Source organism: Megachile rotundata, chromosome 7 (genome assembly GCF_050947335.1).
Source record: "Megachile rotundata isolate GNS110a chromosome 7, iyMegRotu1, whole genome shotgun sequence".
Classification (NCBI taxonomy): Eukaryota; Metazoa; Arthropoda; class Insecta; order Hymenoptera; family Megachilidae; genus Megachile; species Megachile rotundata.
The window spans coordinates 1,731,326-1,755,288 of record NC_134989.1 but is presented as its reverse complement, the minus strand read 5'-3'; the positions used below and the strand labels follow the sequence as shown (position 1 = coordinate 1,755,288).

The window sequence follows — 23,963 nt, the reverse complement described above, 5'->3', positions numbered from 1 at the left end:
TTCCTGGAATCGTACAACACCGAACAACAGTTTCATAGCCTACAGCAGTGTGGTCTGACTGTAGGCCCCGAGTGTATGTACATGTGTTTTGTCACGAGTGTCGTATACGTCCATCTTCTTACGTGACGTCGGGCTGTTTCATCAATGTTCAATCTGATCGTGACGTCAAATGTGTTTTCGTCATTAGATGTTCCTATACTGTGTATAATTGCTCTATGTTCGTCTCTTAGTACCATATAAATCTCTTGGCTGCGTGCGTATTGCTTTATGTGTTGTTATGTCTCAAAACGCCGCATGGGTTGGTCATCGTGAAAAAGTCCCTTGTGACTCTTCGTTGCAGTGTTTCCGGTCCATGGTGCAGCCTTCCATGTCCCTTGTCTCCTGTCTTCGTAGTTCCTGTCCAACTCCATGTGTCACGTCGAGTGAATACGTCGCGTGCCTTCGTCTCTCTGTGTATTCCTCATGTACTGTGTATATGTTTGTGACACTCGTACCCGTGTTATTGGGCTTCCGACTAAAACGTATGACGGGTGATCGTCGAGGGTGACTCAAGTACTCCCTCTACCATGCATTGCTTGACCGCGATGGCATCCGTTGCCCAGACCTTCTGGGATTGGGTAGCTCCTGTCGCAGCCTTTTTAGGGTTAGGCGGTGCATGATATTCTGGACTCGTCTCGGATACTAGGTCTGTGCCCGACACTTCAAACGACGGTCAGTCACGCCTCCCTTTATCCTTTGCCTAGAGGGCTAATCTGTCGGATAACGACCACACATCAGTTTCATGGCCAACAGCAGTGTGATCTGACCGTAGGCCCGCCCAACGATACTAGAATCAGGTGAACAGCATAGGTCTAACAGGGTAGCAAATCAAAATTGTCTCTAATTATAAAATAATTATACCGATTGCCATGTGCCGCCCCTATGCCTATTACGAAAACTCCTCGACCTCTAAATCGGCTACAAAGGTACCGAGGCCGGCGAAACATCAAACCCTACAGAGCTTTCGCGTTTAATCGGTACAGTTCATTTACGAACTGCTTACCATCCGCAAGCAAATGGTATGGTGGTGTTCGAGCAACGGTTGAAATGTTTTCAAACGCGCGTTCTATCTCGCTCACTCGTCAGCTCGCGCGACTGCTGAGCCTCGTGGCGAGGGTGACGCGGGGGGGCGGAGGTAGCCTCCAACGATATATGTTTTGTTCCGCGACGCACAGTGGCGAAAAACGGCGAAAACGTGGACAAAAGTCAAAAAATGAAAATCGCAATTCTTGAAATCCGTTTAATGGAATTAGTTTATAAGGAATCTGTGCATACTGTTTTCACAGTTTTAATGACTTTATTACTACCATTTCGAAGATATGAGCCTCCAAAGATGAACATTTTTTAAAGTCAATTTTTCCGGGTAAAGTTTAACATAATGCTGTTCATTATTTTTTAAATATTATGTTCATCCACTATTATCGGCTGTTTATATGATACTTTAACATTATAATTATGTAAATTGCACAACAAAATGTTTATTATTAACACTGATATGAAAAAACATATAAACCATAGTCATATTTAATGTTTGTGTAAGGTAAAAAATGTGATCTTCACCTCGGTTCACCTACCAAATAGGCTTAAATGAAAGCTAGAAGCTTCCTGAACAAGAATCTATAACAATATCTTGCGGTAATTTGCGGTCTTATGAGTTATTCCCATTTTTGTCCATATGCGCACCCTATTAACGCGCGCGACAACAGCAGTCCCGGATGTTTCACAGTTAACAAAGTTTAACATAATACTACTTAATTATTATTTAACTATTATATTCATCCACTTTTATTGGCATTTTTTAAGGTACTTTAGTATAATAATTATGTAGGTTGCACATCAAAAGGTTTACCTTTAACACTGATACAAACTGAAAAAGGAGATATAAACCATAAACGTACTTAATGTTTATGTAAGAGAAAAGTTGTGAATTCCACCTCGGTTCACCTATCAAATAGGCTTAATTGAAAGCTGGAAGCTTCCGGAACAAGAATCTGTAACGATATCTTGCGGTAATTTGCGGTTTTCTGAGTTATTCACATTTATGTTCACGCGCGCGCCCTATTATCATACATGACAACATCGGTTTCGAACGTTTTTCAAATATGTCGTCGCTGACCGTTGCAAAATGTCTTATTTTGTAGGTGAGATTTCAATATCCACACCCATATATATATATTACATATTAGATATTTAAACATTATTAAATAATTTAAAAAATAAAAATTTATTTGCAATTTCTGATAATAAAAAATGAATTTGCTAATGAAAAAAATATTATTATGATAGTTCAAACATTCAAGTTTAAAATGCAAAAAGATTTAATTAATTTCGATAAATAGTTTACGAGATAAAAATTCGATTTTTAACACAAAAAATTAATTTGTAACACTAATATAATCATTTTATCTAAAAACATTTAAATAAATTATCTCAGAATCGAAGATATTAGTTTTGTCCACGTTTTTGCCGTTTTTCGCCAGTGTGCGACGGTTAACTTACTTATCGTATCGAATTGTTACCAGCAACTTCGTCAAGTGGCACGTTTTCGCCATGATCGCTGGATACTTTTCTTCGTAGGGCAGCAGCGCGTTCCCAAGTCGCCCCCCCCACCCGAAGCACCCCATGAGGGTCGAGATAGGGCTTCAGCGAGGCGAGAGGCGACGTCTTCTTCACTTCGCTGCACTGCTGAAGACGTTGAATTTCCTCCGGAAAGCTGGTCCCCTGGGAAAGCCGAATGAGACTCAGGAGTGCATGGGCCCGTTCCTTGGCGGTCAGGTGTCCAGTCTCGTAGGTTTTACGTCTGGTAAGTAGGCTGAACCTGAAGCAGTATGCAATGACTGATTTGAGGCGCGAAAGGGATGAGAACCTCGTAAGAAAGTCGTTTCCCTCAACAACGCTGGCCGAGAATACGTTGGCTTTGGCCCTTTCTTCATACAAATCTTCAACCTCGAGCGCTAGTGGAGGTGGCCATGTACAGGACGGAGTGGTCAATCATGCGGGCCCATGCCACCATAGGTTGGATTGTCTTAGCTCGGTGACGGCGATCCCCCTAGTTGCCAGATCCGCTGGGTTTTCTGACGTTCGGCAATGTCGCCAATGGTCAGGAGGGACGCCGGTTTGGACTGACGCCACTCGGTGAGCCACAAATGGCTTCCAGAGAGATGCGTGGCCCTTTATCCAGTGCAGCGTCACCGTGGAATCCGTCCATGCTGTTATGGGGGCGGGTATGTCGAGCCCTTGCTTCACTTGGACAATCAACTTGGCCAGGAGGACCGCCCCGCGGAGTTCCAAGCGCGGAATGCTGATTGTTTTCACCGGTGCCACCTTGATTTTGGCCACCAATAACGTGGTGAAGATAGTCTCTCCCTGAACCACTCGCAGGTAGACGGCAGCTGCGTAAGCCCTCCGAGACGTGTCGCAAAAGCCATGCAGCTCGAGCTCTTGATGGTCACTCGTAAAATGGGTCCACCTGGGAACGTTTAGCGTGTTAAGCAGGTACAGCGACTCCTTAAAGCTTACCCAAGAGGTCTGCAATTTTTGTGGCAGGTCCTGGTCCCACTCCACGCCGAGGATCCAGAGGTCCTGCATCAAGACCTTGGCGAAAATGAGCACTGGTGCAGCCCATCCTAGCGGGTCGAACAGGTGGAAAGGTTTCATCATCAATCCAAAGCAGCCATTAAATGCCACACTACCGAAAACTGGGCAGAGGTTCTACTTATTATCTTGCTCGGTATTTGGTCAGCCTTTAAGGAGAATTTAAAAGCGACACCGGCCAAATTACTTTACGGCGCAGGTATATGATTACCTGGCGAATTTTTCATTTCTCGTGGAGTTGAGGAAACTTCCGATTTTGTAATTCAATTACTGAAATGTATGAACCTACTTAGGCCCTTAGCCATTGTTCGTCACGGTATGTATAAAACATGTATTTACAAGGAACTTGCTACGTCTGCTCATGTATTTTTGAGGCATGATGCAGCTGGAGGACCGTTACAACCTTCTTATGACGGACCGTTTAGGGTCATTCAACATGACAACAAAACTTTTGTTATCGATATTAATGGTAAAGACATTAAAGTTTCTATTGATAGTTTAAAGCCTGCTTTCATTTTGGCGATCGATGATACTCACTGTATACCTGATCATAATAGAAATGATGATATATAAGTATCACAATCAGACACTGATAATATTAAGACGGCAGACAATGGTTTCGAAACGCGGTCAGGCAGACGCGTCCATTTTCCAAAGCGATTACAAGCTGGGATTTGATTAAAATAATATTTAGAGGTTCAAACGTGTTCGACGTTTTTTTTTTTTTGAAATGTATGAATATTATATTTTCTGAATATGTTGTAATCTGAGTAAAGCGTAAATGTTGTAAATATTTATATATATGTAGAATTAGTATTTTTCAAACTAAGCCTTTATTAAAGCACACGACAAAACAGCAATGAAAAGTACACGGAAAATACAAAAATACACACGTACGATAGTTACAAAACGCGTACGAGAAACAAAAAGTACAAAAGTCCAGAAACCGTAAATCGTGAACCGTAAATCGTAAGTCATAACCGTAATAATCGTGATAATCGTGGTGACCGTACTCGCAAACTCGCACGTGATTCGTTACATTCCAACATTCGCACCGCGGACACGAAAAAGGAGGAGGTTACTCAATTCGATCAGTATTTTTTTTTTTTTTTTTCTATGTATGTTCGCCGATTACGCCTAGCTGGATGGACCGATCGGAACGAAACCTTTTGCATCTGGTAGGTTCTGACTCCCCATTGGTACCATTATAAAAAATTTTTGCATTTTTTAGTTGCAAAGGATTATTGTTGCAAAAAAAATTGAAAAACGAATATCCATGTTGTCTTTTACTTAATTATGTTCATGGCATTTACGCAGACAAAAAAAAGCCCGGAAGAACTGCCTCACAGTGTTCTATATAATTCTCCCCATTCCGCTAAAAAGCGTGAAATAAAATAATTTTAAGAAAAAAAATACGCCGACTTCGAAATGCACTAAAAAGTATAAAATAATTTCTATTTCATTCAATCATACAATTACGTAACAGATATGAATGAAACCTATTTACTTGTTAGATAGTATATTTGTTAAAGATATCGATAAAACTGAAAACTTTAACACCATAGATTCTATTATATGTAAGAAGTAAGGAGAGTGTTTTTTTTGTTACCCTAGTGTATATAAATACCGGCTCAGCGAGAGCGCAGAGCAGATAGCAAGGACTAGTTCAAAAGTACGAAGCGTTCGGTTAAATATTATTTGTTTCTTTCTGTATTAAATAAACATTGTTATTTTTGTTTAAATAAATAACCTTAACAGGTTATGGGCCCAGCCTATCGCGTCTTTAGTGAATATTAAGTGAATTACTAAAGGTGAAAGAGTGTTGCAAAATCCAAGATGGATGTTTCAAGTCTGAAAATTGAGAAGCTACGTGACAAAGATAATTGGCATCAATGGCGGTTCATTATTCGTACCTTGCTGGAGAATGAGGACGATCTATTGGATGTCTGTGAGGGAAAACTGATAAAACCTACAGATAGTGTACTGGATCGGGACGTGAAGCTTAAAAGGTTTGAAAAGGCCGACAGAGCTGCTAGGAAACTAATCGTGACGACGGTTGAGAAAAAGCCGTTGGATCTACTTTTGAACTGTACAACCGCCAAGGATATGTGGACGAAATTGAATTCCATATATGATATGAAATCTAACGAAACTCTATCTCTGATACAGAAACAGTTCTTTGAGTATAAGTGCATAATTAAGCGCATAATTTATCTAAACTGGAAAACTTAGTTAGAAAAATGAAAAGTCTTGGTGGTGAAATTCCTGATTCCATGGTGCTAACGCGAGTGTTGTGTATTCTACCAGCAAAATTCAACCATTTTCATAGCGCGTGGGATTCAGTAGACGAACAGAAGAAAACGTTGGAAAATTTAACCACGAGGCTAATGGCGGAAGAATTAAGAATTCAAACACAAGAAGAATCATGTGAGACAACGGTTGCGCTGTTTACAAATTCAAGACACAAAAGTTCGACGAATAACAGGAATGATCGAAAAGGTCAGGACGAGTATGTACAGAGAAATAAACAGATAATCTGTTATACTTGTGGACGGGGAGATCATTTGAAAAAAAACTGTCCGGGTTGTTATTCGTGCGGTTCAAAGAATCACGTTAGCAGAAATTGTCCTAAGAAAGGAAGGAGAATAGCAAAGCTGGATGGTGGGAGTTCAACACAACATATGCACACCAGGCAGGCATTCGTAGGTGTCAATGGCACTATCACTGGAGATGGCTGGCTGATAGACTCAGGAGCATCTGATCATATGTCGCACCGACGGGATTGGTTCCATGATTTTGAAGAGTTCGGGAGTCCAATAAATATCAAGGTTGGAAATGGAGAAGAAATTTGCGCATATGGGAAAGGTAATATTGAAATAGAGACTTTTGTAAACAATGACTGGATTCCAGGGACTATGTATGATGTTTTATATGTACCGTGTTTAAAACAAAATTTGTTCTCGGTAAAAGTAGTCGCGAAGAAAGGCGTGAATTTTTCTATTACAAATTGCGGAAAGCGTTGCTCATTTACGCGTAATAATAATGTCATAGCGACAGGTTCGGATAGCGGTAACTTGTACAAATTAGATGCCCGTGTCGTAAAACCGAAAGAATGTTACGTTGTCGATAAAGTAGATACTCTTCAACTATGGCATGAACGACTTTGTCATCAAAACAAACGACACGTCAAATCGTTTCTAGGTAATAGCGGGGTAAACTTAGAAGTTGATAATGATTTTTGTGAAGGATGTGCGTATGGAAAGATGCATGGATTAACTTTTCATGAAAGAATGGAACGTGCAACCGAGGTTCGAGAAGTTATACATACCGATGTTTGCGGACCAATGCAGGTAGAGTCTTTAGGTAAAAAGCGATACTCCTTGATTTTCAAAGATGAATATTCAAGTTTTAGAAAAATTTATTTTCTACGCGAGAAGTTAGAAGTTTTTGAAAAACTAGAAATGTTTTGCAGAGAGATTAAGAACCAGTTTGGTAGAGACATAAAAGAACTTCATAGCGACGGTGACAAGGAGTACATGAACAAAAAGGTAGAAAATTTTTTAAATAGTAGAGGTATAAAACACTCGGTAAACATTGCTTATACACCACAACAAAATGGTGTAGCGGAACGCGACAATCGCATTATAACCGAGGCTGCACGATCTATGATTTACTCAAATTCAAATCTACCTTTATTTCTATGGGCAGAGGCAATGAATACAGCGGTATACGTTATAAATCGTACAGGTCCATCAAAACAAACAGGAAAAACTCCGTATGATCTATGGTACGGCAAAACCGCGAATGTAAATAATCTTAAGGTCTTTGGTACGGAATGCTTCATTCATATACCAGACGAGAGGCGGAAGAAGTTTGATAAAAAGGCTGTTAAAGGTTTCTTTGTTGGATACGTAGATAACTGTAAAGGATTTCGCGTTTATATTCCTAGTTTAAGAGACGTAGTTTTAAGCCGCGATGTTTTGTTTACGAAGGAAAGGTTGATTGCGAGAGAGACTATTCTTGAAATGCAAAATGCAAGTACAAGTAAGGATGATTTAGTCATTAAAACAGATAAGGACTCGTTTACTAGTGCGAGGGATGATGCTGAGGATAATCAGGTAGAAAATATCAAATCTTTAAGTGTAGATAACAGTAGTTCAACGCGACAGTTGAGAAATAGGCAAATGATAAGACCAACAGATTTTTACGGATGTCCAATAACGTATTTCGCAGAAAAATTGCCTACTAGTTATAAAGATGCTATCAAATCTAAAGACAATTATAAATGGAGAGCAGCTATGCAGGATGAGATTGAATCTCTACGTGAAAACCAAACATGGGTATTAGTACAAAAACCAGAAAATCAAACGATTATCAACAATCGGTGGGTTTATACAAAAAAACTTAATTCAGACGGTACTGAACGGTATAAGGCACGATTGGTCATAAAGGGTTACAATCAGGTAGAAGGGTTAGATTATAAAGAAACATTTAGTCCAGTAGTTCGTTACGATACGATAAGAATACTGTTGAGTATTGCAGCTCGCGACGCACTATGTCTTGCACAGTTTGATATAAAAACTGCCTTTTTATATGGTAAATTAGACGAAAATATTTATATGAAACAACCTGAAGGATTTGATGATGGGACATCGAGGGTATGCAAATTGCAGAAAAGTTTATATGGGCTAAAACAAGCACCGCGATGTTGGACCGAATATTTTTCAAAATTCCTAAAAGATTTTGGTTTTCAACAAAGCACAGCTGATCCCTGTTTTTATATATATAGTATGAATAGTGAAAAACTGCTTCTAGCCATCTATGTAGATGACGGACTTCTAGCTGCTACACGTGACTTTCTGTTGGACCAATTCCTATATGAATTAAATCAACGATTTAAAGCGACAGCTACAAAAAATGTAAATAGTTTTCTCGGAATAGAAATTAATAGATTAAACGACGGATCAATCTTTATAAGTCAATGTAAATATATTATGAAAATTTTAGGAAAGTTTAAGTTGAATAACGCAAACAGCGTTTCTACTCCAATTGATACGGGATGGGAGTCAAATACGTCCGAAAAAGAGAATTGCGATGTACCGTACCGAGAAGCTGTTGGAAATTTGATGTTCTTACAAGTAGTTAGTAGACCAGATATAGGATACGCCGTTAATGTAACTGCAAGAGCTTTAGAAAATCCTAGCAAAGAACATTGGCTATTAATTAAGCGTATACTGCGATATCTTATAGGAAGCAAAGATGTAGGTCTGCTTTATTGCAGGACAGGGTTTTTCGAAGCATATAGCGATGCGGATTTTGCAGGCGACAAAAAGGATCGAAAATCGACTTCGGGTATAGTATGTAAATACGCGAATGCGGCCGTCACATGGCAGAGTAAACGGCAACAATCCGTAGCGTTGTCTACAACTGAGGCTGAATATGTCAGTGCAGCATCAGCTGCCAAAGAAATCATCTGGTTGAAAAAAATATTGACTGAGTGCGGTAATGATGAGAATTATGTACTTTATGTAGATAACATAAGCGCGATAAAATTAATAAAAAATCCAGAATTCCATCAGCGAAGTAAGCATATTGATGTGAAATATCACTTCGTGCGCGATTTATACGAAAAAGGCGAAATTAATGTAAAGTATATTCGAACTGAAAAACAGATAGCAGATGTATTTACGAAAGCTCTGTCAAAACCGCGATTTCTAGAATTAAGAAATAAATTAGGTTTAAGAAGCAAAAGTGAACTGGAAATAAAAATACATGAAACCATTTGTAATTAAGTTAAGTGAAGTGTGTAAAGTTTTAGGGGGAGTGTTAAAGATATCGATAAAACTGAAAACTTTAACACCATAGATTCTATTATATGTAAGAAGTAAGGAGAGTGTTTTTTTTGTTACCCTAGTGTATATAAATACCGGCTCAGCGAGAGCGCAGAGCAGATAGCAAGGACTAGTTCAAAAGTACGAAGCGTTCGGTTAAATATTATTTGTTTCTTTCTGTATTAAATAAACATTGTTATTTTTGTTTAAATAAATAACCTTAACAATATTAAATACATTTCAACCTTTTCGGAGGCGGCGCAAAATTAAAAGATTTTCTTGAACATATCAACCTTTGGACATAGGCAAAGCTTGTATAGCTATTTTTTTTCTATACATATAACTCGACAGCACGCCGCGAAGTAGGTGTTAGTGTGTATAGAATGTAACTATGGTCTATCTAGATTCATAGAGTATGCGACGGAAAGACTCGATCGCCGCATATACTATAAAGATAGAGCCCATCTGCCGCAAATTTGGTAATTCCCGCGTCGTAGGCTCCGTTTATAGGTTCTTAGATCCATGGCTTCCACATGCGAACGAAGTCAATTCAATTTCATTTATATCAGAAACGTTGCGAAATGAAGATGCAGTCGTTACATTTACGTATATTACCAGATATATCTATAATGGTACGTATTCTTTCTCAGGATTTATTAATTTCCAATACACCATACCACAATCAACTGGTTATTGGCGGCAACGTTTACTGAGGTATTTTTAATTTTGCGCCGCCTCCGAAAAAGTTGAAATGTATTTAATATACTACCTAACGAGTAAATATGTTTCATTCATATCTGTTACGTAATTGTATGATTGAATGATATAGAAATTACTTCATTAGGAAATAGAAATTATTTTATACTTTTTAGTGCATTTCGAAGTCGGTATATTTTTTTTCTGAAAATTATTTTATTTCACACTTTTTAGTGGAATGGCGTGAATTGTATAGGATACTGTGAGACAGTTCTTCCGGGCTTTTTTTTGTTTGTCTGCGTAAATGCCATGAGCATAATTAAGTAAAAGACAACATGGATATTCGTTTTTCAATCTTTTTTGTAACAATAATCCTTTGCAACTAAAAAATGAATAAATTTTTGGTAATGGTAACAATGGGGAGTCAGACTCTACAAGATGCGAAAGGCTTTGTTCCGATCGGACCACCCACCTAGAAAAAAACCGGCGAACATGCATAGAAAAAAAAAAGGGACACTCTTTCAGGGACAAGTACAAACTAATTACATCATGATTGAGGGTGCTTCATTCATTTGTTCTTTGTTAACTTTCGTTGCAAAAATTTACTGCGCATGTGTATCTCTTACGGTTTAGGACTGCGCAAGGGTAAAAGTATCCGTAAAATAATAGCAGATCCTGCGCAACAAATTTTCTAACAAATCAAATTGATGCATTTTTAGAACGATATGGAGACTGTACCAAGCAATGGGAATAATACACCAACGTCAACGTGAACTCATCTTGCTGTATAAGTCGCGTGTCAGAGCGGTAAAGCTTAGTTAGTGTTTTGGTACAGTGCATTGTAATTGCTCTTTCTTGTCTTTCCCGTGCATAGCACGGGGCGGTCCATTAATATTAATAACAATAGTTTTTCGCTAATATCACGAAAACTAGAGTTTTCCGTCAATTATGCATAAGGAAAAACTCGTTCAGAATCATGCCACTAATAACGTATTAGAAGGACATTAAAATCGTTCGAAGTTGATTTCAAAAGTTAATAACAATTTTTCGCTAATATCTCGAAAACAAAAGCTTTCCGCGAAATTTGTATATGAACAAAATTGTTCAGAATCATGTCCGTGATAAGATATTAAAAGCGCACTAAGATCGAGAAAAGTTTATTTCAAAAGTTGCCGGTTTTTTTGCAATAACAACACTTTGCAATTAAAAAATGAAAAATTTTTTGATAATGGTACCAATGGGGAGACAGCACCTTCCATATGCAAAAGGTTTAATTCCGATGGGTCCACCCAGTTAGGCGTAATCGGCGAACATACATAGGAAAAAAAAAAAAAAAAATGTACTGATCGAATTGAGTAACCTCCTCCTTTTTCGAAGTCGGTTAAAAATAGTTTTTAACGCTTTCAATATCAATCTTATTTATACGATTCTCCTTTACCCCGCTCAATTTCAAGGGCCATAAATCGAAAGCTTGTAGTCACTGTCGGCCGATTAATGCCGGTCCCGTACCGGGTAAAACAAAACATTCTAATACTTTTTTTTAATTTCTTAATTCAACAGTTAAATTCGGCAATTTACGAATCGATTGCAAAATATTACCGCCATATACTTTGAATTTCCTATCGGATCTTACTATTTTAAATCGTTTAAAATAATCATTATAAATTATTTCCTAAATTATCGTGACGTATGTACCTGTGTCTAATTCCATTTTCAACTCAATCCCGTTCACGGTCAATTCAACAAGCACCGGTTGCGCGTCTCTGTCGCTCGCATACATTATACTCTCATACTTATCGCTCGATTTGATGTTGTAGAACTCATTGCGATGTGTAGTCAATTCTGGAACCAGTGATGTCTTGTTCTCCTCTCGCATTAGCTTGACGTCGCGCTGGTTTTGAGATGATCCGGCAACGGTCTTCTTTCGGCACGCTCGCTCTATATGACCTTTCTCCCGCAGCCGCGGCATATGCAGTCTCGATATCTACACTGCCTGTTCGTGTGATTTGGCTTCCCACAGTAATAACACAACATTCTTCGAATCCCCTGGCTGCTTGGCATGTTGTTGTTTTGAACTGGCTTCCGGTAATTTTGAATTTGCCTTTCCTGTTGCTCCAATTTTTCGGCTTGCGAGAATTTTGAAACGCGTATATTTCACTTTTGCCGCTTTTATTTTCCAGTACTTTTAATGTATCCGTTGCATTTTTCTCGGCAGCTTCCCGAGATACGGCTTCTTTAAATGCCGTTTCATAGTCCAATTTGTCTATTCGAAACAGCGCTGCCTTAGTATCGTGATTTCTTAATCCACTCACAAATTGATCACGGAGTGCCACTCTTATATCACTAAAATTGCACTGTGACGATAACCTTTTTAACCTTGCTGCAAACTCAGCCACTGATTCACTCGGTTCCTGTTTAGCCACATTAAATTTGCATCTTTCCATTATTTCCGATGGCTTTGGATTTAAATGTTCAGTCATTGTTTTTACTAGATCATCGAATGTTTTAGAATTTAATCTGTCTGGTTGCACTAACTGCTTCATTAGAGCAAACGCTTCTTCATCTAAACGTGTCAACAAATGTGCGGCTTGTTTTTCGGCTTTAATGTCTTTAGCTATGAAGTATAGTTCTAACCGTTCCACGAAATTCTCTCAGTTGTCTTTATGTAAACAAAATTCTAGTCTGATACCTTCGCTTGCCATGTTGTCCTCCAGGTCACTTTCTGCTTCGTTTTCGACTTGACAGTAAACCGCCTTGCTGGACGTACTTTTGTTCAGGTCGACCTTCCCTTCGTCGATCGGCTTATTATTTATATTACTTGTATTGGCTCTTTCTTCAGCTATTTCTTTTCTCACTGTTTCTGTCAGTAACTCGCGTAAATTTTCAAATTTGTCGGTTTCAACGAATGCGATGCACCTTTTAATTAGTTCTTTAATTTGTTTCTTATTAAGCTGCTGAACCCACGATAGTCCTTTTTGTTCTGACATATATTTAATTATTTAATTTCACTGCACCTTACTACAGCGTATTAGCTTTTTGATCGGTTGGACCTACTAATTTTATTATGTAAATATAATGTTTAATTGCGCACGTGGAACGAAATGCGGCTCGCGACTCGCCTTCCCGAGTGATGACCGTGGCGTTCTGCACGATAATACGCTTGTGCGTATATTTTACGCGCTTTTATTCGATTGCGTCACTTGCACACCAGATCCTTATTTCGTCGATCCTCGTCGCCAATTGTAATGTCCGAAGAATCAAGCCATTGGTCGTTAATAATAAGGTTTATTATAAAAGATATTAATACAAGAAAACGTGGAACGAGATCTCGACAGATTGCGAGCGGAATCTGCACTACGCACTATCGAGCCCCCTCTTAGTCTACATAGCACGCAATTCGGGCACGACCCGCGGATCCACGACGTCACACTCCCAACACATCATAACTGGTATATAAATTTGAAAGAAAAAGTAACTTCATACATTCAAAATTGTGTTAAGGGGTAACACCACTCTAGAATTTTCAGAAAGTCGATTTTTTTTTTTTTTGCTAAAACAATACTTTAGGGTCTTACGAACAGAATGCCGTTTGATTTATAGTGGAAAACAGATTTTAAATGGTTCAATTATCAATTTTGCCGCAGCGCCTCAGAGCGCGCACTGAGTACTCGCGCGGTATGTTGCAATTCATCGCTTTCGTATTATTGTTATCATTTAAAATAATAAGCTTACTTGTTTCCTACAAAACAAACAGGAGCATCCAGAAAGCTGGAGAAGGTGGCAAACACTGATCTGGATAGCCAAATGTATAGTACAAGCATTGCAGATTAGCGGTAAATAGAGAATTTAAGGATTAAAATATTCATAAAACTTCAAACGCGTTTTTCTCGAAACCAGTTTCTTCATACTGGGAGGACGGATTTCTCGGTGACTATCGCATGGATTGAACTGAAATTTTTATAGTAGCTGCACAACAATATTGTCCTTCGAAGTACGTAGCCGTTTTTTGATTGAATGTAAACTTTTTTTTTTATAAACAATTTAGTGCTCATTTTTCATGCAAAAAGTCGATTCATTCCTTAAAAAACGCATAACTTCCACAAAAATTGATTAATCAAAAAACCCCTACGTACTTCTATAGCCAATGGTATACAGATTCTAAATTTTTTTTATTTTTTATTCCGGGACTCACACATGGCGAGAAATCCGTCCTCCCGTGGCGGTGTTTTTCCAAAATGTGTTTCCGACGATGGGCTCTGTCGCCACCATTTTATACGAAACTGACAATAAAAAAATATTTTTTTGTAGTTCAATATGTGCTAAATAAACCCTCTGAAAAGAAATTCTTTTCCGTTTGTCGTTCTTCCAAAATAAATTGTCAAAGTTAGGCCTCTTTTTCGGGCTCTAGAGTAGTGTTACCCCTTAAACGTATACGAGGTGTGACACAAAAGTAACGAGATTAGTCCAATAAATCATTGTACCTGCAGAATCAGTTCTCTGTGACATTATCACCTTCAAAGTAGTCCCCTTCAGCATTCTCACACTTATGCATTCGGCGCTGCTATTGGTGGTAACAATTCTGGAACGAGGTTTTTGGAAGTCCTTTCGGACGATTCTCCGTTTTTGCCTAAACCTCTTCAACTGAGGTGAAATGGGTTCCCTTTAAGCAAAATTTAACTTTAGGAAATAAAAAAAGTCGCATGAAGCCAAATCAGGCGAATAAGGAGGATTCCCTATCACTATAATAATTTTGCTGGTCAGAAACTGCTTGACATATAGTGCCGTGTGAGCGGGTGCTTTGTCGCGGAGCAACAGCCATCCATCGCTTCACAACTGTGGCCTTTTTTTCCTAATTTTTTCACGAAGTCTTTTTAGTATTTCAATGTAATAGTGTTAGTTAACAGTTTGACCACTGGGAAACCACTCAATCATTACAATTCCATTAATGTCGAATTTTGATTTTGACATGCGTTCTTTTTTGGATTTTGGGGATCCTGAAGACTTCCATTGCATCGAGTGGCGCTTACTTTGTGAGTCATAGGTAAAAATACATGTCTCATCACATGTTACAATAGATTTCAACAAATTTTACAAGAAACTTGATGTTTATTCGCTGTTCGGTTTTTACGTTAGACATTTCTCCGGCAGAATGCAGTTGCACGTGTTCACTAAATAACGCAATATTTCCAAATGGTATGACCGATTCAATCGAAATTGGCAACATGGATAGAGGAGGTATGTGGGATAATGCCACAAAAACAATTGCTGCTAATTCCATTGTTTTTTCAAGTTACAGACCTAGTCTCGTTACTTTTGTGTCACACCTCGTATACTATGCGCCACTTATGTTGGAAAAACCAAAACGTCGCTTGTATAGTATACCGAAGTGGAATATGCCGTTTCAGATCAAACAATGATCACTTCGGACCTGCAGACAAACGATGATTGCAGAAAACAAACATATTTTTAATAGCAGATTCTGCTTAAAAAATAAAAATAACTATTCATTGGTGCAGATTTTATAAATACTATACTTAAAATTAAGGTAGGTATAAATTTGTAGCGTGCAGCGTTGATTTTTTCGCCACTACAAAGTCGACGTTTCCGGGCCTGTGAAATGTCCAGGTACCGGAGACAATAAAACTTTCGCCGACCAGATGATGTTTCGTCGTCGTTTGTTTACGGGATTTCTCCTCTTGAGTTTTCCCCCATGCTTGCGGGGGTAGGCTCAAGAGGCAACGGAAAAGTCATTCTCATAACCGACTTCGTTTCGTACGGTCACATTTAGATTCTCGAACACCACGCGCATTTCATTGAATAAAGTTCTTGTTATAGTTAATCCGTCTACGATTCATTCACCCTTCACCTCAAATTAATACCTACGCCCTTACGCCCTTAGCCACTCTGCTGCTTAACCTGTCGTTAACGCGAACTCTTTACGAGAGAGTAACACAATTTCTCAATGCAATTTTCTCGGAAAATCTTGAGAAGCGCACGCTACTGCTTTGCCTAATTAAGTTTAGATACGTGATCTTTAAACAGTGCAAGTTTCAGGAAAATCCGTTTGCCGTCGACCCTGATGTCCTCTTGTTAATTAGTCTTTCTTGGGATTGAGCATAGTACTCTCCTAATGAAGTTAGCCTATATATTGGCTAATTTTGCCCATGTCCTTCATTGCAAATCTTTCCATTAAACTAGCCTTGACTTGATTTATTTTGATTTTATCTTTACAACAAATTAGGAGATCATCTACAAATACCAATATATATATTGTATCCTTGCTTGTATTATTCATGTACAGACAATTATCATAGTTGCTTCTAACAAAGTTTAAATTTTCCATGTATTCATTGAAACAATTATACCAAGCTCTTGGGCTTTCTCTGAGTCCATAGAGTGCCTTTTGCAATTTACAAACTTTATTGTCTCCAGTTTCATAGCCCTTCGGTAAGACAATAAAATTTTCAAAGTTTGCATTTTTCCTACTGGTGAATAAACATTATCTATGTATTCCTTTTGTTGAAAACCTCTAGCAACTAATCTAGCTTTATAAACATTATTGCTTTTCTTTTTGTACACCCATTTTACATCAATGACCTTTTTTTCTTTTGGTCTTTCAACAATTTGCCAAGTGTTATTTTTCTTTAAACTATTAATTTCGGAATCCATTGCAATTTTCCATTGTTTATATTCATTTGAGTTTAGCGCCTCCTCAAATGTATTCGGTACATTTGCATCAATATAATTTATATATATAAAATGAGTTACAGGATTTCCATATCTATTTATAGGACTTTTCTTTCTGTTAGATTTTCTTTGTATCTTTAAGCTTGAATCATTATTTTCTGCAATATCAAAGTTTAATTCGTCATCTCTACTTTCCCCGAAGGTCTGAGTAGAGATAAGAGATTTTGTTTGATTTGAATTTACATCATATTCATTTGTTTCAGATTCCTTTTTCAGTATTACATTTTCTACGTTTTCAGATTCGCTATTTTCCAAATCTCTATCCTTTTCATCATCAAGTTTTTCTAAACAGATAATTTTTGTATTTTCTTCAACTACTTGTACATGTCTAGCATGAATAACTCTACCGTTGACTAGAACCTTATAACCATTTTCTAGATAGCCTACTAGTACACCTAATTGGGCTTTATCATCCCATTTGCTTTTTCTCAACGCTTCTGGAACTCTTACAAAGACTCGACTTCCATAAATTTTCAAGTTTTCTACATTAGGTTTTATTCCAAAAAATATTTCATAAGGAGTTTTGTTTTCCGCTGTATTTGCAATTGTACGATTCTTTAAATAAGCAACAGTTTTCATTATTTCGGGCCAATAACGTCTGTGAATTTTCGCTTCACGCATTAAGCATCTACCTATGTCCATAGCTGATCTATTGTATCGTTCCGCTACTCCATTTAGTTCATGAACGTACGGTGGACATGTTACTAACTCTATTCCTTTAGACTTTACAAAATCATAAATCTCGCGGTTCAAGTATTCTTTGCCATTATCACATTGCAACTTTTTTACTCTTTTATGAAATTTATTCTCTACTAAATTTACATATTCTTTCAGACAACTGGCAGTTTCTGATTTGTTTTTAATGCAAAAGATTCTAGTACACTTACTGTAATCATCAACACAGGTAACAAAGTATTTCTCTCCACCATAACCGATTGTATTATGTGGACCATTTAAGTCTGTGTGAATTAATTCTAAAATTTCAGTAGTTTTCGTTCTATTATTTTCAAACGGTACATTAGACATTTTACTTTCAATACAATTTGCACATTTCATTTCTGTATTTTCAATTTTTTCTGGCAGGCCTTCTACTAATTTATTTTTTACTAATTTATTTAAGTATTGAAAATTTACATGACCAAGTGCCCTATGCCATTTCTCTTTATCAGTTAGTTTAATTGAATTAACATACATTTGTTTGCTGTCTTTTCGTGTTACAAAACTTTTCATAAAATATAAGTTATCCTTTTTATATGCAACTGCTATTAATTCTCTATATTTATTATATATTTTTGCATTATCATGTTTAGCTACTACTGTACAATTGTCAGTTACTTTAGATAAACTCAATATATTTTGTCTAATGCCTTGAACATAATAAACATTTTTTACTTCTACTTGTTTTTTGTTGTAATAATTTTTAAAGAGTAATTTTACGGTTCCAATTTTAGTAGCTTTCAAATTTTTACCATCAGGTAATTTTACTTCAACAGGCTCTTTTAAACAAATGAATTTATCAAAGAATTTATCGTTATTTACAATGTGGTCTGTACAGCCACTATCTAGAATCCAATCAATTTGACCTACGTTTACGCTACTATTTTCTAACGCAGTTACCTGATTTACCTCTGGATTGCAGACCTGTGTCAACCATGCTTCGGATGAGTAGTCACCCTGTTGTTCGCCTGAGGATTCAGCTCTGGGTTGACCTTGACCTCTACCTCGTTGACAACCTTGACCTCTGTAGTTTCCACCTCTGTTGTTGCCTCTGTTGTAGCCTCTGTTGAAACCTCTATTGAAGCCTCTATGGTGACCTCGTTGACCTTGACTGGAATGAGCACCTCGTCCTCGGTTGCTCTGCTGCTGTGATCTCGTGTATTGTCTACTGTAGTGACCTGGTTCCCCACGAGTATAGCATTTTCCTTTAGTTTGTACCACAAAGGTACTGACGTTGGCTTTATTATTAGACTCTGGTTGAGTCATATTTGTAGGATTAGTATTTTCAAGAACTAAACCTTTATTAAAGAACACGATAAAACAGTAGTGGAAAGTACACGAAAAATTACAAAAATATACACGCACGCACGCACAAACAACAAAAGTACAAAAAGCCCAAAAGTCTAAAAGTCCAAAAATCCGTAATTCGTAAATTCGTAAGCCGTAAATCGTAATCCGTAATCGTAACCGTAACAAAGATCGTATTCGTAATCGTCGCACACTCGCTCGTCACTCGTTGTTCTCTCTTAGCTTCTCGCACCGCGGACACACCCTTATATTTACTTGTCGATCGAACATTCCCGAATTTCGGCATTCGAACGTTTCGCGAGTCTTCGATTGCTCGAAGCCTCGCGATCGTTTCTCAACGTTCCACAGTGGCGAAAAACGACGAAAACGTGGACAAAACTCAAAAAATGAAAATCGTAATTCTTGAAATCTATTTAGTGGAACTAGTTTATAAGGAATCTGTGCATACTGTTTTCACAGTTTTAATGATTTTATTATTATCGTTTCGAAGATATGAGCCACCAAAGTTGAACATTTTTTAAAATCAATTTTCTCCGGGTAAAGTTTAACTTAATGCTGTTCATCGTTTTTCAAATATTATGTTTATTCACTAATATCGGCTTTTTATATGATACTTTAGTATTATAATAGTGCAAATTACACAACAAAATGTTTATTTTTAACACTGATATAGAAAGAGATATAAACCATAGACATATTTAATGTTTATGTAAGGAAAAAGTTGTGATCTTCACCTCGGTTCATTTACCAAATAGATTTAAATGAAAGCTGGAAGCTTCCCGAACAAGGATCTGTAATAATATCTTGCGGTAATTTGCGGTCTTCTGAGTTATCTACATTTTTGTGCATACGCGCACCCTATTAGCGCGTGCTTCAACAGCAATTCCGGATGCTCCACGATCAATGAAGTTTATCATAATATTTCTTAATTATTATTTAACTATTATATTTATCCAGGTTTATTGGCATTTTTGATGATATTTTAGTCTAATAATTATGTAGGTTCCACATCAAAATGTTTATCTTTAACATTGATATAAACTGACAATGGAGATATAAACTATAAACGTACTTAATGTTTATGTAAGGTAAAAGTTATGAATTCCATCTCGGTTTACCTACCAAGTAGGCTTAAATGAAAGCTGGAAGCTTCCTAAATAAGAATCTGTAACGATATCTTGCGGTAATTTGCGGTCTTCTAAGTTATTCACATTTTTGTTCACTGCGCGCCTTAGTATCATGTGCGACAACAGCGGTTTCAGATGTTTTTCAAATATGTCGTTGCTAACCTTTGCAAAAGGTCTTGTTTTGTAGGTAGATTTCAATATCCTCATCCATATATATATTACATATTAGATACTTAAAGTTTATTCAACAATTTAAAAAATAAAAATTTATTTACAATTTCTGATATTAAAAAATGAATTTGTTAATGGAAAAAATATTATTATGATAGTTCAAACATTCAAGATTAAAATGCAGAAAGATTTAATTAATTTCGATAAATAGTTTACGAGATAAACATTTGATTTTTAACACAAAAAATTAATTTGTAACACTAATATAATCATTTTATCTAAAAACATTTAAATAATTTATCTCAGAATCGAAGATATTAGTTTTGTCCACGTTTTCGCCGTTTTTCGCCAGTGTGCGTCGTCGTAAACGATGTCTATTGTGTGTTTGTTGCCGGCAGGGCCCCGCGAGTAGTAGTAACGCGAACCGCGGATCATCGTCGTCGCGAGAAAAAATATAGAAACTTTTATCACCCGGTACACGGCGAGATTGCTCGACCGATCGCGACCGTAGACCCGTAGCGACTGTCTTTTTCTGTTACTGAGGCAAGGACATCGCGTTCCTTTCCTCCGAGCGTTTCGATGTTGTTTTTCCGGCGGTTTCGATTTTACTCTCCGACAGTCCTCGTCACTTTTTTTTTTCTTTTTGTTTGAGGAAGACAGAAATCCTATTACGGACACCTGGGAAGATAGCCCAGTTTATTGTCTAGTTGAGCATCATGGCCTTTTGCCGCTCCGCCGGTCCTGAGCTTCCGCTTATATCTTCAGGTGTTCGAGTCTTAGATCCACCACCGCACAAGAGTCGGAGCCCAGTCCAATCCGCGGGTTCCAAAGACATCACCTGACTCCATTGCCTGCTGTAAGGAATTTTTCTCTAGGCCCCCGGCTTCCCTGAGACTGGCTTTGAGACACCAGCCTCCCGAACCTCGACTCGGATTCCGGGACGCGACACGAAGTCGCCAACCGTTCACCTCGCCCAGGCCCGGCACGTCAGCCTGGCCAACAAGATAGTTCAGGTAGTGTGGAAAGACTCACGCTTCCGGCGCCCCTAGAAGAGAGACGGTTTCCACGCATACCCACTAAAACTGTCTCCCGCCCCCGCCACAAAGGCGGGGGGTGGCGGCAACCCGGCAGGCTTCCCTACCGGATGCGGCATAGTCCACCTGGTCTAGGCCATCGCTCGCAGTTGTGGAAGAAAGACTGCCCTCCCTCCCCCCGCCTCCCACCCCTCGCGTATGTGTTCCATGTGTGGGGAATGGATGCTCTCAACCACAGGGTCTTGGCCCCAGAGGTTGCGTCAAGATCTAGGGGAGGCTCCCGGGCAAAATGCGCTGACCTCCTACTGACCTTGTAACGCCCCCTCGGCACCGCCTCCCGGTGGGCTCGAACATACGGTAAACCGCGACCTCTCCCCACCATTTCCCACCTAGGAATAATTCTATCTTTAGTTCTGCTTTCACCGCTCTTTTTATTTAATCTTATTTCTAATAAAGTCGAGAAAAAGTTTAACCTTCCCCCCACCCCCATGCATACCTTAATACCCTGTCTATTTCGCTGTCATTAATATTACCTCATCCCCACTATTCCTTGCCTTGCCTATATTTATTTAATATTCTATCTCGCTTTCCCTACTTTGTCTATGCCTGTATCTTACGCTGTATTATCTAACTCTAAATGAAGGAGAAATATAAAAGCGTTTGAATATAGCGTTTGGTATTGTGGGGTTTTCCCTTATTTCTATTACCGCCGCGCGCTTACCGCTACAGTTTCAATCCGCGATCGTTTGCTTTTCATTTTGCGCGTCGCTTCATTACGTTTAACCTTCTTCCCGCCGTGGAATTTCTCCTCCCTTCCCGCTCATTCGCGATTAATATTATTCGCCCCTTAATCGCTTCGTATTTAGTCTTCGCGCGCCGCTTTCGATCGCTTCGTATTTAAGGTTCACGCTTCTATTCCTTGTGTTCCACGCTGTTTCCCCCTCCCTTACACCCTTTGGCCCCTTTCATTTTCGTCAGTTTTCCCCCGCGTTTTACCTATTTCGCCCCAGTCTTCCTCCACAACGCTACATGAGCCCATTGCTCTCGGTAAAAATTTCTCCTTCCTCTCTCCTGTCGATTCCACTCGATCCCCGTTGTCGCCCCCTAATGGTGCCATGACCAGGCTGACGACTGGGTTCCTTGCTGAATCAACAGTTGATCGGAAGGGTGCTCGATTCGATTTGATCTCTCTCCCTCCTCTCCCCCGCTTCGTCGGTCTCCGTTTTGTGCCCCCTAATGGTGCTATGACCAGGCTGACACCGGTTTCCTCCTTTGCAGGTTTGAGTCGTTCGATCGATCGTATCTTATGTTTTCTCCTTCTTCTCTCCCGCCGATCCCACTCGGTCCCCATTGTCGCCCCCTAATGGTGCCATGACCAGGCTGACGACTGGGTCCCTAGTTGAATCAACAGTTGATCAGAAGGATCCTCTGCTCAATTTGACCTCTCTCCCTCCTCTCCCCCGCTCCGTCGGTCACCGTTTTGTGCCCCCTAATGGTGCTATGACCAGGCTGACACCGGTTTCCTCCCTTGCGGGTTTGAGTCGTTTGATCGGTCGTGTCTATATTTGTTTCTCCGCTTCTTCCACTCCTGCTCTTCCTCTTCTCCCTCTCGCTGTCTTCTCGCTTCTTCCCCTCCTCTTGCCGTTTGAAAAGCGCACCATGCCTCCGCCGTCTTGCTTGTTGCTGCATCCTTTCGCTTCACCCTTTAGGGCCGCTCTCCAAGTGCTTGCAGCGTTCCTTTGTTCGTCATGGTGGATATTCTCAATGCGGCCCCTTTGCTCCACCATCGTTGTGACTTCGGAGTTTCCAAAGTGCTGGAGCGTTTTCCGCAGTTCTTTCAACACTTTTGCGCCATTTTCCCGCTTTGCGCTGTTCCTCTGCACTCGCGCACGTGGTCACGTATATTCCCCTGTACCCGCAACACTCCCAGCACGTCACTGCACTCCCACAACACTTTCCTAACACTACACCGAATTAGTTGCCTATTTGTTAATTATTTATTATTTATTATTTATTTATTTATTAATCTACTAATCACTTCACTATTTATAATAATTTATTCGTTAATTATTAATTAATTAATATTATTATTATTATTAATCTCATTCACTTCATTTATTTATTAATTAATTAATTCCTTTCTTCCTTCACTTCGTTCCGTGTAGGGTCCTCGTCACTGGGGCCAGGGATCCTATCACCCTCGCTCACGTGCAAATGAACAACAAAAAAACAATAAAGGGGTAGGGAGGTAATTCCTACCTTTTTCGGGCGTAGTGGTCTGGTACTTTCCATCTCTGGGCGGCGGCGATAAATCTTCACACAAGGCACACACACAATACAAAACCAAAGGAAAACACGTACTATATAAAATAAAAAGCGAAGCAAAAGAGAAAAAAAACAGAAAAAACGACGTGCGACTCAAAACTGGGCAAACTGCAAAATTTAAATTTAAGGGGGGGGGGGGGGGCTTCGGCGAATGTGACTCTTGTCGCGGCGGCTCGCTGGCTTCTTCCTAATCCACCCCGAGGATTTCAGCGTCGGAGATTGGCCATTCCACGACGTTTTGTGGCCAGGTCCTGGGGTCCTCTCGAGGTGGCGGTTGGGGGTGGCTTGTCCCCAGGCCTGGTTTTTCCTGGTGGCGGGCTGCCGGTCGCTTACGCGGAGGATGATTAGGGGGGGGGGGGGGGGAGAGAAAAACG

The 23,963-nt window shown here is 39.1% G+C and overlaps 1 protein-coding gene and 1 long non-coding RNA gene across 2 annotated transcripts; one reads left to right on the top strand and one right to left on the bottom strand.

The window, feature by feature from the left end:
• The first annotated feature begins 1,259 nt into the window (after window positions 1-1,259).
• Window positions 1,260-4,793, top strand: LOC143264799 (uncharacterized). Its single transcript, XR_013038735.1, has 2 exons — window positions 1,260-2,842; window positions 3,586-4,793. It is a non-coding gene; the product is annotated as an uncharacterized LOC143264799 (long non-coding RNA).
• A 12,232-nt stretch (window positions 4,794-17,025) lies between these two features.
• Window positions 17,026-19,051, bottom strand: LOC143264863 (uncharacterized). The gene is made up of 3 exons (XM_076533841.1): window positions 18,698-19,051; window positions 18,549-18,661; window positions 17,026-17,191 (listed from the first exon to the last, which is right to left on the bottom strand). The coding sequence occupies exons 1-3, from the start codon at window positions 18,888-18,890 to the stop codon at window positions 17,135-17,137; spliced, it is 363 nt and encodes a 120-aa protein (XP_076389956.1). The 5' UTR covers window positions 18,891-19,051; the 3' UTR covers window positions 17,026-17,134.
• Between the last annotated feature and the right edge of the window lie 4,912 nt (window positions 19,052-23,963).

What these genes read in the sequence shown, in the direction of transcription:
- LOC143264863 (XM_076533841.1), bottom strand. Translation starts at nt 18,890, where the DNA reads ATGACTCAACCAGAGTCTAATAATAAAGCCAACGTCAGTACCTTTGTG. An exon ending in CCATAGAGGCTTCAATAGAG is followed by an intron (nt 18,662 to 18,697) that starts GTTTCAACAGAG and finishes GCAACAACAGAG; the next exon opens with GTGGAAACTACAGAGGTCAA. An exon ending in CCGAAGCATGGTTGACACAG is followed by an intron (nt 17,192 to 18,548) that starts GTCTGCAATCCA and finishes TTATCTGTTTAG; the next exon opens with AAAAACTTGATGATGAAAAG.